Here is a 15,587-nt window from a genome sequence, read left to right on the forward strand (position 1 = left end):
ATGTTTCTAAATGTGGAGGGGAAAACCGGAGGACCCAATAGTTTAAAGCCACGTGACCACGGGGAGAACATGCAAATTCCAAATATGCAGGCGTCAGGGTTGGGATCGAACCCACGACCTCCTATATACCAGGCAAGGTAGTTAACATCTCGCCACCAGTTTACGATTATGGTTTCAAGAAATGATGGAGGATCCAAAATATTTCCATGTTGGAATTGTTTTTAGGAAGTGATCATCTTCATTGATTGTCCAGAGATAGTCATTGGAAATCCACATTTATATAATGGGTACCAGTCTCCATAGCACAACAACTGATGACCACAGAGCGAAGGTATTTGCCAGATGGTTCTCATTTGTACTCAAGCCATGAGAATCAGTTGGTACCGGGGTTGGGATTTTAACTCGCATGCTCGCCAGTGGGAGGCTAATGCCATATCAATGCCATATCAAGTGAATTACATTCTCAGAAATTGTAATTCAATTTACCTCAATCTTGATTTGAAGCTTTCGTGACTGCAGGAATCCATACTCTTTGGTTCTTTCGGTAAAGTCACGTAGGTATAAAATAAAATGAATCACGACGTTTCGGGCGCAACACAAGCGTCCGTCATCAGGTGCGAAAGTATGGTCTGCTGTTGAGGCAGACTGTTTTAGAAGGTTTTAAATGGGTGTAGCCCAAGGGTCATAAAGAAGTGGCCGGGGCTAGTGATGTTAGCCCCGCATCAATTTACAAAAACGGAGAGGTGCATGCTTGGAATTGCAAAGAAAGAAAGAAAACCACACGGAGCACAGAACAAGCGTCAGGATGAGACATCGATTTAAGAAATGTGGTCTAGAGTCTAGAGTGGCAGTAAAGGTGTGAACGCACCAGAGAGGACGTATACTGTGGAGACGGAGCAATACAATCGACGCATGCACAGGAGCAAGGTACAGCAATATCCCGGTTAGCGTCGGGGATGCGTTCCTGAAAGGTGCGACGACGAATATCGAAACGAGGTAAATCAAAGCGACTTACAGGGTAGTTAGTAGTCGTAGGTGAAGGATGAGAGGCGACGGATAATGATAAAGTATGGACGATGCTGTCAGCGACGTTAAGTGTTGTGGGTTGAGGTGACGCACATCACGAAGCGTTATAAATAAAGTGACGATGTATTTGCAAAACGACGTATAAGGGGGAGAGGTAGCATCGTGGTATTACTGCATAACGAGTGATTGTGATGCTGTAGGAGGCCTTCGTCCAGCAGTGTGGTGATCGTGACGGATGCATTTCATTAACTCTGTTTTTTTTTTATCTTTTAGGGGGGTCAGACATTTGTGACGATGTGTGACGAGGGGGGGGGGGTTGAGGAATGTGACGTCACATCAAAATGCGCAACTTTAAATAAATTTAGACAACACGTTCTACTTAATTAAATAGACTTTTTAATACATTTTTCTCCTACGACATCAGAGTGCAGCGGCACATTGAATACGCACTACAATGACAATAGTTTAAAGCGATTTGAAGCATGTTTTATTTGGGGGAGGGGGGGGCAGAGCTTTGTGACGTCATATTTGAGGGGGTCTGACTTTTTGTGACGCCGTTTGACGAGGGGGGGGGGGTCAAAATCGTCCAAAATCGCGTGACGTCATTTATGGACGGCCCCTTACCAGAGATTCAGCATTCGCTTGCTAGCGAAATTCTAATCTCATCTGTTGAGCTCTGACACAGCTATTTGATTATTATATCCAACTTTATTGCAGAAAATTTCACGTGAATTGGTGTTTCCCTGCCAGTACACTTCATAAGAAGGCTCCAAATAATTTTTTTTTCCTGCGAGCAACGTGTGGGTCAACACACACATCGCGTGCGAGTTCATTCCAGGCCACTGCGTAAATAGTAAACAGTGCATGATAATCTGATGAGGTTTTAATCATCTGAGACATCCACCATCGAGTTACCCATATTTAATTATATACTTAAAATAGACTAAGTGTTTTCAACGGACAGAAGAAAAAAACAACACGAAGCTGTATAACAAAATGTGTCGGTTTTCACGGTTGTGCTGCAGAGCCCCATCCGATGGGATTTCTGCCTTGTATCCGTTCGGACATCACCCGGGACCACTCTAGAAAAAGAGTCTGCGCCGGCCTCTGAGTTCTCGCCTGGTTAGACAACATGCGCTTGGGGGGAGGCGTCCATAAATGACGTCACGCGGGGGGGGGGGTGTCAGACATTTGTGACGATGTGTGACGAGGAGGGTGGGGTTGAGAAATATGACGTCACATCAAAATGCGCAACTTTAAATAAATATAGACAACACGTTCTACTTATTTAAATAGACTTTTTAATAAATGTTTTCTCCTACATCAGAGTGCAGCGCCATATTAAATACCCACTACAATGACAATAGTTTAAAGCGATTTAAAGCATGTTTTTTTTTTTGGGGGGGGCAAAGCTTTGTGACGTCATATTTGAGGGGGGGGGTCTGACTTTTTGTGACGAGGGGGGGGGTTAAAAAAAAATCGTCCAAAATCGCGTGACGTCATTTATGGACGGCCCCTTGACTTGACCGCTCCGAGTTTCCCGGCACGCGCAAGGGACAACTCGCAAATGAGCTCCGTCTTGTGAATTTGTACGAAGCGGTTTCTGCGTGGCTACCGAGGCACGCGCGCACACGCGCTGAATGCGGCGAGGATACGACCACATCAGTGTGCTCTTGTGCGAGCGTCAGCGCTTCGTTACATCCGTTGGGCTGTGCTGAGATATTTTAAGCAAGATTAAGAGAGATGATGCGCGTACTGATATTCTCAACTGCTTCGCACGATCGTTACGACCGCCGTATAAATTGCAGCTCTTCAAAGCAATCGGAGCACAATTTCATAATTGTCATTGGCTCTGATTTCCCCCAAAAAACCCAAGGGAAACGTTGTAAGTGTATAATGAAGGCATTAGGTTTGGCATCAAGCTCAGAGGGCCTTACCTGGTAAGATAAAAATAGTTTAGTTTTATTTGTATACATGTTTTAAGTGATTTGTATAAATTTTCTATATTTTGCATAGCTCATGTAACGTTCTGACCTGCCCCGACTGGACATCTGTGAAAAATAACTGTATAGCTCATCGGATTCCTCCAGTATAAATACATATTCTGATTCTGATCAAGTGTGGTCGAGTGAATACAGTTATCTTCATCATGGCTTTGCATTTAAAGTTATAAATGACACTCATGTAACAAAAATATATATTAATAGTGAAATTAGCATATTCAGAAGCAAAGAGCTCCAGAGACAATGAGACGCACCCAGAGGTACACATAAACACATAGACACCGATCGAGACAGAGGCGGAGTTAGCCAATTGTGGCTCTGGGTCTGGGATGCAGCAGATTGGAGAAGGACGAGAGACGCAGAGAGATTTTTTTACTGCATCCACAGAGGACACAAAGATAGAGGGCGAGAACAAAGCTGCACAAATACATGGAGAAAAACACCGAGTTACAATTACAGAGACACCGAGGGTGATGCACAGATGCCCTTGCCGAGAAATCTCTCCGTGTTTCTTGACTTCAGTGTGCGATAAAATCACTATATTTCACATTACTGCAGGCAAATACAAGTCGTGAGGCAGTGCACGTATCAATTTATTATGAGGCAGTTCTAACATGTGTGGCATTCTCACTCTACGGCAGTACCGCACCGTGCAATTCCATTAATGGCAACCAAATACAGCACACGTCAGCAACGGCTAACACATTCCTGCGGAGGGAGCTGGTAGGAACGTTGGGTTGCTCGGTCAATGGCCAGGGTCAACGGCGGCGTGGTGTATTCCGCAAATATGGCCGACTGTGAGGGTGGGCACAAGCCGGCGTGAGTAGGTTAAACGTTGAGTTTTATAAGGGCACCGCGGGGTGACCAGCCCCTCCCCACCCAGCCCCACCCCTCCCACCCCCCACCCAGCCCCTCCCCACCATCCCCTCCCCACCCAGCCCCACCCAGCCCCTCCCCACCCTCCCCTCCCCAACCAGCCCCTCCCTCCCCACCCAGCCCCTCCCTGCACGACGGACGGACACAATAATCCCCTGTGGGCTGGTGGAACCAGTGGGTTCCTACCAGTACAATGTGTCGTGTTGAACACGGAGGCACGCACTTGACTTGGAGGCAACACGTTTACTACACAGCCCAACGGGGCTAACTACACAAACGTGCACTCTCTAGACCCCAACAGGGTAACGACACTACTTTAACCGGGTAACTACATAACCGTGTCAGTCAGTAAGAGCCTGACTCCCCCACGATGCCGAGCGGAGACCGAAGATTGGAGAGACGTGGCACCGAGGGTTGATTCCAGAGAACAGCCCAGAACGCTCTCGGGACCGCCCCTTCGAGACCTTTCCTGAAGGATCTCGACCGAGCATCACGTGTCCCTCAAGCCCCCCCCCCCCTCGGGCCCCCCTCACTACCCTGTCCCGGTCACGTGCCCTCTCGGGTCCACCCAGACTACCATGTCCTCACTTGCCCTCTCTCAGGTCGTCACCAGGACTATGTCCCCCAGGCCGCCTTCGCCTGTCGTGCTCACTCTGACCCCAGAAAGAGGTTCCAGACGCACAGTAGCACTCGTATGACAGTGCCTGGCGCTAACACCATCGTGACACCCTTAACGTCACTACATTATGCAACACTTGAGCTGTTTAACACATTCCGCGAAAGAGCAATCATGCCTCACATTTGCCCTAAATAGATACAACTTTCATTTTCTAGTCCAGCCTGCTTTTTTTCTGAAGATATTCTAAAGGTCAAATGTACTGTACCCATCTCTGCCATTTTTGACGAGAGAAAGAGAGGATTTTTTTTTTAAACAGGCATTGACCTTTCACTCGCCGTATATCACTTCTACGGGCAAAGGTCGTGGTGCGTCTCCGTGTGCGTCAGCGATGACCAATTCGTGAAATGCTGCACAACGTTCGTAAGCCCTTACCACTCGGCACAGACGATGCCATTTATCTTGAGCGGTGGTTCTCAGAGTGCAGTCCCCGGCACCATCGGTGTGGTCCACGACGGCCCCCCCTCTCCCCCGGGTGGTTCCGCGGGGCTGCGATGCAAACGCAGGATGATCCGGACAGTAATGACAATGTCTATCCCTTTTTGTTTCGGATATCAATTAATATTTAACTTACATTTAATATAAAAATTAAGTTAGGAAAACAACCCTGATTAAACTACCCCAACCCTAAGATTTAAATGGTACCCCTAAAAAAATGACAGCTGCGTTAAAAAATAATATATGTTCCGATAATATGCATTATTTTGTACGAGTGATAATTAGAGAGAGAAGTGATCGCATTTTGTCCGGGGGAAATATTTGCATCGGCAGAGTGGTCCGCGGGCTAAACAAGTTTGAGAAACACCGCTCTATAGGAGCAGAGGGAATAGCATCCATCTCGCCACCATTCGGTGGAGAGATGTTGTTTGAAGGAACTTTTATCCACAGAGAAATAATCCAGAGCGCTGGAACAGGATGAAATGAATCCGTGACAGAATGAATGATTAATTATATTCATGTGTTAGGCCCATATGTGGAGTCATCGGACGTTGCTTTTCCCATATAAGGAATACTGGAACGGGAATCGACGTATTTTCTAACGATCCAACGCATGACTAAACGGGTAATCGACCGATTTTTAAGGATACAAAGCTCGATCCATGATTGATCCATGCTCGAACACAGCTGTGATATTTAGATTTTTTTTAAAAATCATTAAAGTGATTCCTGTCACATTATTTATGTATCTAAAGAGACGATTTGTGGATCGAAAAAGCCCCGTGTTCGGCCGCCCTTGACGCTGATTGAATTTCCTTCTATATGAACATCATCTATCATTCATTCTGTCGCGGATTAATTGTATCCTGTTACAGCGCTCAATCGTCAGAAATTGTAGTCCACAGGACACACAATCTCATGCCTTTCCTCGCTTTTACGTACGCACGTATTTACAACCGTGCCAATATATATAAAAAAATCGTGATTCTATTCTGAAAATATTCTAAAATACGTGAACGAAACATGGCGAGTGTAATAGCTCAACGGGCATATAATGTACTGGACAAGTGTACTGTTACCTCACTGGTATCAATAAACACTGTCACATATGGAAGTGTTAGCGTGACTGCCTCATTACCACTAATTCATTCGTACTGCACTGTCTCAATGCAGACCACACTATACATGCTGCTGCTGCTATCCACTGCAACGCCGTGGCTATCAATCAACCTCACTCTGGCCCTTTGTAAACGATCTCAGATTCCCTGGTTTTTGTTGCGCCTTGTATAACCCGAGTTGCCAGGACAGATCTGTCAAAAGACCAAGGATCGCGCCTCGAACTGCCGTCCCGTCACTGATCTACTCAGTTGGCAGTCACTGCGCTCCAAGCCCGGACAGGGCAACTCGTTATACACAACCACTGCTAGATGCACATTGAAATAGCGCCATCCTATACCGAACACTGAAACCGACTCCAAGCCACTGGCGGGGATTCCGCCACCAAATATCCACGGAGACGTGGGAACTGCCGGACACGTTTTATTGCCCATGGCAACCTAAGCCGTCAACCAAGATCTCAAGTCCTGGGTTACCCCTTCTGGCAGCGTGCTGTCACCATCCTAGAATCTTATTCTTATGTTTTTTCGGTAAAGTCACGTAGGTAAAAAAAAATAATTAATAAAAGTTAAATTAAAGTAAAATAAAAAATCACGACGTTTCGGAGGCAACACAAGCTTCCGTCTTCGAAACGTCGTGATTTTTTTATTTGATTTTTATTTTACTTTTATTAATTTTAATTTTTTACCTACGTGACTTTACCGAAAAAACCTAAGAATATGAATCCTTGCAGTCACGAAAGCTTCAAATCTAGAAATCCTAGAATCTCACCCACTGGAGCAACGTGGACGTCCAGAAATAAACAACCCATTCTAGACTCAAATATCTCAACCTCCTGTCTTTGACGTTCTTCGAAGACACTGAACCTACAAGCGCATCAGAATAATTTCAGCCTCATGCGTAACATCTTCTTTATTGGAAAATTAAAGACAGGCCAGACTGCGACTGTGGTCATGCAACTCCAACTATGAACCATACAGTGAACTACTGTAGTCTGCACTAAGGCTGAACGATTTGGGGAAAATATCTAATTGCGATTTTTCTGACAGATATTGCGATTGCAATTTTGTTTGCAATAAAATTATCTTAAGTCAAGCCTCAGTTCAATATTCACTGTGTAATGAATTTTAAACATGTGATGGAGCATTACCACATGATACCATCAAAATATGAACTGCTCTATATATTCTAATGCAAGGATGAGAACTTAAAATATATTAATTGCTTCCAAGATTTATTTATTTAAAAAAAATAATTGAAATAGAACAATCAAGTTAAATAAATAAAGTAATAATAACTAATAATAAAACAATTCCAATAAGTAAGTAATAGGACTTTTCAAATCGCAAAAATCGTAGCCTTTACGATTTGCTAATCGCATTGTTTCAAATTGCGATTTCGATTTCAAATCGATTAATCGTTCAGTCCGAGTCTGCACTCCTTCAACGGGGGTGGAACAGCAAAACTACACAAACTCTCTCCTGAAGCGAAGAGACCTCGCGACATTTGAATTCAGCTTCCGAACATATTGCAATACGGAAAAAGTTGAAGAATATGCCAAAACTCCCATACGATCTAAAATGTGCATATCCAAGGGCCAGCGCTTGCAAAGGGGCCGTCCATAAATGACGTCACGCGATTTTGGACGATTTTTGACCCCCCCCCTCCTCGTCACACGACGTCACAACAAGTCAGATCCCCCCTCAAATATGACGTCACAAAGCTCTGCACCCCCCCAAAAAAAATATGTTTCCATTTTGAAAATAAAAAATGCTTCAAATCGCTTAAAACTATTGTCATTGTAGTGTGTATTTAATGTGGCGCTGCACTCTGATGTTATAGGAGTGTTGTTATAACAATTAGTGTTGTTATAACGATTATATATTTATATTCTTGGTTCTTTCGGTAAGGTCACGTAGAAGGGAAACAATAAAAACATAAACAATATTTTTTATAATAAAATAATACAAATATTGCTTTATATTTTTATTATTTTATTGTTTCCCTTCTACGTAACGTTCCCTTCTACGTGACTTTACCGAAAGAACCAAGAATATCCCTGCAGTCACGAAAGCTTGTAATGGGAATTATATATTTATTTAAAGTTGCTCATTTTTATGTGACGTCACATTTCTCAAACCCCCCCCCCTCGTCACACATCGTCACAAATGTCTCTGACCCCCCCCCCCCCAGGTGCGTGACGTCATTTATAGGTGAGATCGTATTCCTCCAATACGTACAAATAATGATTTCTGAAGTCGAGTTTCGGCGTCGTAAAACGACACAACATCAAACCAAACCGTCGTAAACCGGAGCCCCCGCTCCATCACATAGGGACGACGTTGGCATCGGTTGTGGCGGCAGCCCCGTGGCTGCCGCTCCTCCCACCCACCCACGGCGAGGCAACCGCCCTCCTCGCGCTGCGCAGGGAGCAGGGGGAGGGGGTGGGGAGGATGGGGGGAGGAGGGTGAGAGAGGGGGGGGGAGAAGGATGGGGGGAGGAGGTGGGGGGAGGAGGAAGGGGGGAGGAGGGGGGAGGAGGAAGGGGGGAGGAGGAGGGGGCACGAGGGTGGGAGAGGTGGGGGGAGGAGGATGGGGAAGGAGGAGGGGGGAGGAGGAGGGGGGAGGAGGTGGGGGGAGGAGGGGGGAGGAAGGGGGGTGGGGGGAGGAGGGGGGTGGAGGGTGTAGGAGGAGGGAGGAGGAAGGGGGGAGGAGGAGGGGGAATGGGGGGGAGGAGGGGAGAGGGAGAAGGGGGGAGGGAGGAGGGGGGGAGGAGGGTGGGAGAGGTGGGGGGAGGAGGGGGAAGGAGGAGGGGGTGGGAGGAGGGGGAAGGAGGAGGGGGGGGGGAGGAGGGGGTAGGAGGAGGGAGGAGGAAGGGGGGAGGGAGGAGGGGAGGGAGGAGGGTGGGAGAGGTGGGGGGAGGAAGATGGGGGGAGGAGGGGGGGGGGAGGAGGTGGGGAGAGGAGGGGGGTGGAGGGAGGAGGAAGGGGGGAGGAGGAAGGGGGGAGGAGGGAGAAGGGAGGAGGGGGGGGAGGAGGGTGGGAGAGGTGGGGGGAGGAGGAGGGGGAAGGAGGAGGGGGTAGGAGGAGGGAGGAGGAAGGGGGGAGGGAGGAGGGGGGGGAGGAGGGTGGGAGAGGTGGGGGGAGGAGGATGGGGGGAGGAGGGGGAAGGAGGGGGAGGAGGGGGGTGGGGGGAAGAGGGGGGTGGAGGGTGTAGGAGGAGGAAGGGGGGAGGGGGAAGGAGGAGGAGGGGGGGGGGGAGGAGGGGGGGAGGAGGGGAGAGGGAGGAGGGGGGAGGGAGGAGGGGGGGGAGGAGGGTGGGAGAGGTGGGGGAGGAGGAGGGGGCAGGAGGAGGGGGAAGGAGGAGGGGGGGAGGAGGGGGAAGGAGGAGGGGGGGAGGGGGGAGGAGGGGGGGAGGAGGGGAGAGGGAGGAGGGGGGAGGGAGGAGGGGGGGGGAGGAGGGTGGGAGAGGTGGGGGGAGGAGGAGGGGGCAGGAGGAGGGGGAAGGAGGAGGGGGGGAGGAGGGGAAGGAGGAGGGGGGGAGGAGGGTTGGAGAGGTGGGAGAGGTGGGGGGAGGAGGAGGAGAAGGGAGAGGAGGGGGTAGGAGGAGGGTGGAGGAGGTGGGGGGAGGAGGGGGGGAGGAGGAGGGGAAGGAGGGTGGGGGAGGAGGAGGGGGGAGGAAGGGGGGTGGAGGAGGTGGGGGGAGGAGGGTGGGAGAAGGAGGGGGAAGGTGGGGGAGGGATAGGGGGGTGGAGGAGGATGGGGGGAGGAGGGAGGAGGAAGGAGGGAGGGGCGTGGGAGTGGCACCGCAGAGCGGCAAGGAGGCGGGCAAGGCTGTGACGACGTCTCCCCGCGCGCGTCACGACCACCACGAGCAGGAGGAGGAGACGAGGAGGAGGAGGAAGGGAGGCGGCGTGACCGTTCGAGTGGGCGGGGAGACGTTGGAGAGCCCTGCTGCCGCTACTGCTGCTGCTGACACTGACGCTGCCTCCTCTTCCTGCTGCCTGCCTGCTACGTCTGTGTACGTATCGTCCCCCTCTCTCCATCACTCTCTACATCACTCTCTACATCTTTACGTAACGCAGCACAACGCGACTTTGTTATCACCATCGCTGGCCGCCTTCCTTCGCTGAGATTATACGTTTCCGTGCGTGCACTGTACGATATATTTGTTGTAAATTAACCAAGTCGGTGTATGTAAGAATCTTATCTCACAGTCGCGCACAAAGACAACGATTACCCGGATAGCCTTGGGCAGACTGTAGGGGCAAGTGCTGGGTGTGGGTGGCCAGCAACCACGCCCGACCGCCTTTGTCTCCCCTAGTGTCGACGTTTAGCACACGCCGGGACCAGGTTAACTCATTTCAGGCTGAGTCGACCTAGCGGGAGGTCTCAGGACCGGCCGTGAGCGGGAAATCGGAACTGGGGTCGCCAGGTTAGCGCGCTAACCGCTCCACCACCGCTCCCTATGATGGACAGAACACACACACACGTGTGTATATATGTATGTTACACACACTGGCACACACATATGTGTATGTATGTTACACACACACGTGTGTGTATGTATGCTACACACACTGACACACATGTGTATGTATGTTGCACACACACACACGTGTGTGTGTATGTATGTTACACACACTGACACACATGTGTATGTATGTTGCACACACACACACGTGTGTGTATGTATGTTACACACACTGACACACATATGTGTATGTATGTTGCACACACACACACGTGTGTGTATGTATGTTACACACACGTGTGTCAGTGTGTGTGTGAGTTACACACACACACAGACTGCTGTGTGATGACACATGCATAGCGTGTGCACGACCCCCCACCACCACCGTCTTCCTGTCTGGTCGCTGCCTCCAACACGGTGCCTCTCTGAATAATAAATGTTCATGGACCACGACGACGTCTCCCCCCTCCTCCTCTCTCTGTACAACGTACAACGGCGGAGGAGCGGTGGCGCAATGGTTAGCGCGCTGCGTGCGTTCACGAACCCCCCCTCCCTCCCCCCTGTCAGGGTGGCGAATCCCCAAGTCCCATTCCCCACTCACGGCCACCATCAGTGGCGACCACCTCGACCTCTCTCTCTCTGGCACCATTTCTGTGTCTCTCCCCCACCCCCCTTGAGTTGACTACACACCCGTAATCTCTGTGTGTGTGTATAAATATCAGCATTTGGGGAGACAAAGGCGGCCGGGAGTGGTGCTGGCAACCCCCTCTGGTCCGTGCCTGCCTTAATAGGCGCTCGAAAACAGCGCTTGAACCCGCCGGCAGTCGTCGTTTCCTCGTTCTCTGCACGGGGGCAATCGTTCACGATCGTCGCCGTCACATCGTGTTGTTTTTGTGTCATGACATGGAACGTCTAACAGGGAGTGTAAGCTTCTTGGCGCCAGCTGCGACAATGGCAGAGGCGGCGGACAAGCGGGTGTTCGACAGCCTGTCGGGCGCGGGCAAGGCGATCGGCGTGTTGACCAGCGGTGGTGATGCCCAAGGTGAGGGTCGGGCACAGGTGTCGCACCTGTGCACGCCTGTTTATGTGTGTGTGTCTCTGTGTGTCTCTGTGTGTGTGTGTCTCTGTGTGTGTGTGTCTCTGTGTAGAGTGATAGTGTAGCGGTTAGCGCGCTGCGCTATGAATCCGGTGACACGAGTTCGATTCCCGCTCACGGCCAACACCAGTGACGATTATCTGAACCGGTCCCGGGCCTCCCCTAGGTCGACTCAGCCTCAAATGAGTACCTGGTGCGGTGTGTAAACATTGCCACTAGGGAGACAAAGGCGGTCGGGCGTGGTGCTAGCCACCCACCCCCTCGTGTACCGTTCCGGCCTTCATAGGTGCTCGCTAACAGCACTTGCCCCTACAGTCTGTTAAAGCTATATGGGGGATCTTTGTGTCTCTGTGTGTGTGTGTCTTTGTGTGTGTGTGTGTCTGTGTGTGTCTGTGTGTGTGTCTCTGTGTGTGTGTGTCTCTGTGTCTGTGTGTGTGTCTGTGTGTCTGTGTCTCTGTGTGTGTGTGTCTGTGTGTGTGTCTCTGTGTGTGTGTGTCTGTGTGTGTGCGTCTGTGTGTGTTTGTGTCTGTGTGTGTGTCTCTGTGTGTGTGTCTGTGTGTGTCTCTGTGTGGGGAGTGGTGGTGCAGCAGTTAGCGCGCTGCTCTGCTAACCTGGTGACCCGAGTTCGATTCCCGCTCACGGTCAACGGTGGTGACGATTATCTGAACCGGTCCTGGGCCTCCCCTAGGTCGACTCTGCCTCAAATGAGTACCTGCTGTGATGTGTCAACATCGCCACTAGGGAGACAAAGGCGGCCGGGCGTGGTGCTGGCCACCCATCCAACTCGTGTGGCGTGCCGCCATTCTATTGGGGCTGCTACTCGCCAATAGCACTTGCCCCAACAGTATGTGAAGGCTGTATGGTGGGGTAGGGGGGGGGTCGTTGTCTTTGTGTGGTGGGTGCTGTCCGCATCGGATCGGTGATGCTGCTTCTGCTGCTTCTGCTGCTGCTTCTGCTGCTTCTGCTGCTGCTTCTGCTGCTTCTGCTGCTGCTTCTGCTGCTGCTGCTGCTGCATTGGTGCAAAAGCACTAAAACACAAAACTCCCAACACGTTAGTCATTAACACCTTGGTCTTAAAAGAGGGGGGGTACATGTAATACTGATTAGGTGACGTTTCATGCAATGGCCCTTCTTCATTGCACATAGATGAATTTCAAACCATAGAAGGATGCACACGCCAATATGCAGTGCCATGGCAATTCTGTGCCGATATACTCATCACATCGGTTGTCACACACATGTACATCGATACACGCATGTGTGTATGGATACACACGTACGTAAAACAACAACCGCCATTCTCCACTAAGTGGTGGTGATGTCACCACGACCCTTGTGCCAGGCTATGTGCACGTTGAGGCCACATGAAGTGTGGAACGCCCGCTGGCACGAGGTCACGGGACAGACCCAGGTGCCACGGGTTGACCGAGATGACTGGCTGATGCACCAACTATGCCCCCTACTGTACCAACTTGCTGTGCTTTAGCCACCCGGCGCTCCGCTCGTCGTGAGCGTCGCTCCTCCGCCCTCCGTTGTTGTTGGAGGGCGACTGCCTCCAACTGCCCAGTAGCGTCCTTCACGAGCCTCCTCCATAGAGGCCAATCTTGACACTGCTGGTACCAGTCATCAGCAAGTCCACTCAGCTCCACATCCTCCTGTACCACATCACTCCATCTCTTCTCTAGCCCGTGCTGTGCCTGTTTAGCCCCCTCGATCCGTCCAAACAAAAGGTGTTTAGGCATGCGGTGGCTGGGCATGCGGGCTACATGACCCAGCCAATGCATCCTTGCCTGCCGGAGGAGCTCACCGATGGAACTTTGTCCAGATCTTTCAAGGATTTGTGAGCTCCTCACACAATCCAGCCTGGTTAAACCCAGAATGAATCATAGGCAGGCCAGCCTAAATGTTTCGAACCGGCGAAGATGTTCCATTAGGGGAGTCGTCGTTTCGCAAGCATAGAGAAGGGAGGGAATGACTGTGGCTGAGAAGACCTGAAGCTTCGCGCGGAGCGACACACCAAGTAGCTTCCACACAGCGTTATGCAACCGATGAAAAGATAATGCCGCTCGACTGATTTGGAGGGAGACCTCTGCTGTTAAACCGGAGCCGGTCATGAGCACACTGCCCAGGTTTGGGAAACTCCACTCTCTCCATAACTGCCCTATCACGAATTGGGAGTTGTGGGTGTGGAGTGTCTGATGGTACAAAATACCCAGGCAGGTGCTTAGTTTTGGTGGGGCTGATGGTAAGGCCCAACCTCTTAGTGGCAAGCACCAGGTTCAGCAGCAGCACCTCCAACTCCTCTGTGTGAGCAGCAATTACCAGATCATCGGCATACATAACATGATTGAGCAATAGGGAGCCATCCCTTGACCGCACCCAGGCATCGATCAGCCTCCCATTGTATCTGTACCAGATAGAAATTCTTCCAGCACAGCTATTGAAGGCTTCACGAACTACGTGGTCGAAATAGATGTTAAATAATGTGGGAGCCAGAGGACATCCCTGTCGCACCCCAAGGTGTACAGGGAATGGCTCCGACTCCCGGTCACATAGTTTTACCTGGGCCCGCTCACCATCATGAAGGTCCTTAATGATCGTTAGCAGCGGGTCAGGGACTCCGAAAGCATGAAGAACAACCCAGAGCCCAGGCCTACTGATGGTATCATAGGCCTTGACCAAGTCAATAAAGCAGAGATGTAGGTCTTGTTGGAATTTCCTACACCTCTGCTGTAGCAGACGGACAGAAAATATGGTATCTGTGCAGGACCGTCCTTTCCTGAAACCGCATTGGGGTTCCGCAAGCCTCTCCTCAGCGTGCCTGGCAAGGCGATGTTGAATAATCCTTTCCCGGCACACTGAGGAGTGAGATGCCCCTGTAGTTGTTACAGTCTGTGCGGTCCCCCTTCTTAAAGAGGGGGGCCACCAGGGCATCCTTCCTATTATGTATTATATATCCATTTAAGGTCACAGTGTTATTGACCAATGTTGAGTTTATGGTTATTGGTGCACCACTGGCAACGCAGCAGCAGCTGCAGCAGCATCACCACATATTTTTCTGTAATCCGTAAGATAGCGAGACATCACTTTGGCAACATTCAAGCAACCATTAGAAAGAAAAGAGGGCCATTCGAAATCAGTATCTACAAATGGATCACCATGTGTACACACATCCCCACACAGTAGGGACGCACTCGTGCACACAGCCACAGACCACAGTTACACGTATATGCATGCCCACACAGTGTAGATACAACTGCTGTATTCATACTCACATATATACTTACATGTATATCGTTGCGTACGGGTCCATACTGGCATACTCTTCTTATTCACACACCTTTGCACGTACAACAACAACCGCCATTCGCCACTAAGTGGCGGTGACGTCACCACGACGCTTGTGACAGGCCATGTGCACCTTTGCACGTACACTACACCTGCCCACAAACACAGTCACTCGTAACACCTGTAGGGATACAGGTGTGGCTACACACCCCCACCTTCACACACACAAGGCCTAAGATCCCTCCTATAACCTAAACAGACAGTTGGGGCAAGTGCTGTTAGCGAGCACCTATGAAGGCTGGCACGGCACACGAGTTTCCAACACCACGCTCGATCGCCTTTGTCTCCCCAGTGGCGATGTTTACACATTACACACAGCCTACCTCCACACACACACACAGCCTACCTCCACAAAAACCACGCAGTCACACATACCCTACCTCTACACTCTCCATAGCCACACACACAACTTTACTTCCATGTACACACACAGACGCAACGTTCACACACTACTTGCAACACACACCTCACCTCCACACATGCCCGACCTCCACACACTCCGTACTTCCACACACCCCACATGCACACGCAAAGAT

General features: G+C 50.5%; 1 protein-coding gene across 6 annotated transcripts in view; it reads left to right on the forward strand.

Annotated features, from left to right (window-relative positions):
• The first annotated feature begins 9,997 nt into the window (after positions 1–9,997).
• The window catches only part of LOC144943863 (ATP-dependent 6-phosphofructokinase, platelet type-like), a 339,772-nt gene continuing 334,182 nt past the window's right edge, over positions 9,998–15,587 (forward strand). For 3 of the 6 annotated variants that reach the window (XM_078871710.1, XM_078871742.1, XM_078871725.1), the window contains exons 1-2: positions 9,998–10,154; positions 11,527–11,649. In XM_078871710.1, the coding sequence (XP_078727836.1) occupies positions 11,559–11,649 (91 nt within the window). In that variant the 5' untranslated portion in view covers positions 9,998–10,154; positions 11,527–11,558. The remainder of the gene's footprint in view (positions 10,155–11,526; positions 11,650–15,587) is intronic. The other 3 variants (XM_078871734.1, XM_078871702.1, XM_078871718.1) reach the window with 1 other exon arrangement.

The sequence above is a fragment of the Lampetra fluviatilis genome, chromosome 2 (genome assembly GCF_964198595.1).
Source record: "Lampetra fluviatilis chromosome 2, kcLamFluv1.1, whole genome shotgun sequence".
In the NCBI taxonomy this organism is placed as follows: Eukaryota; Metazoa; Chordata; class Hyperoartia; order Petromyzontiformes; family Petromyzontidae; genus Lampetra; species Lampetra fluviatilis.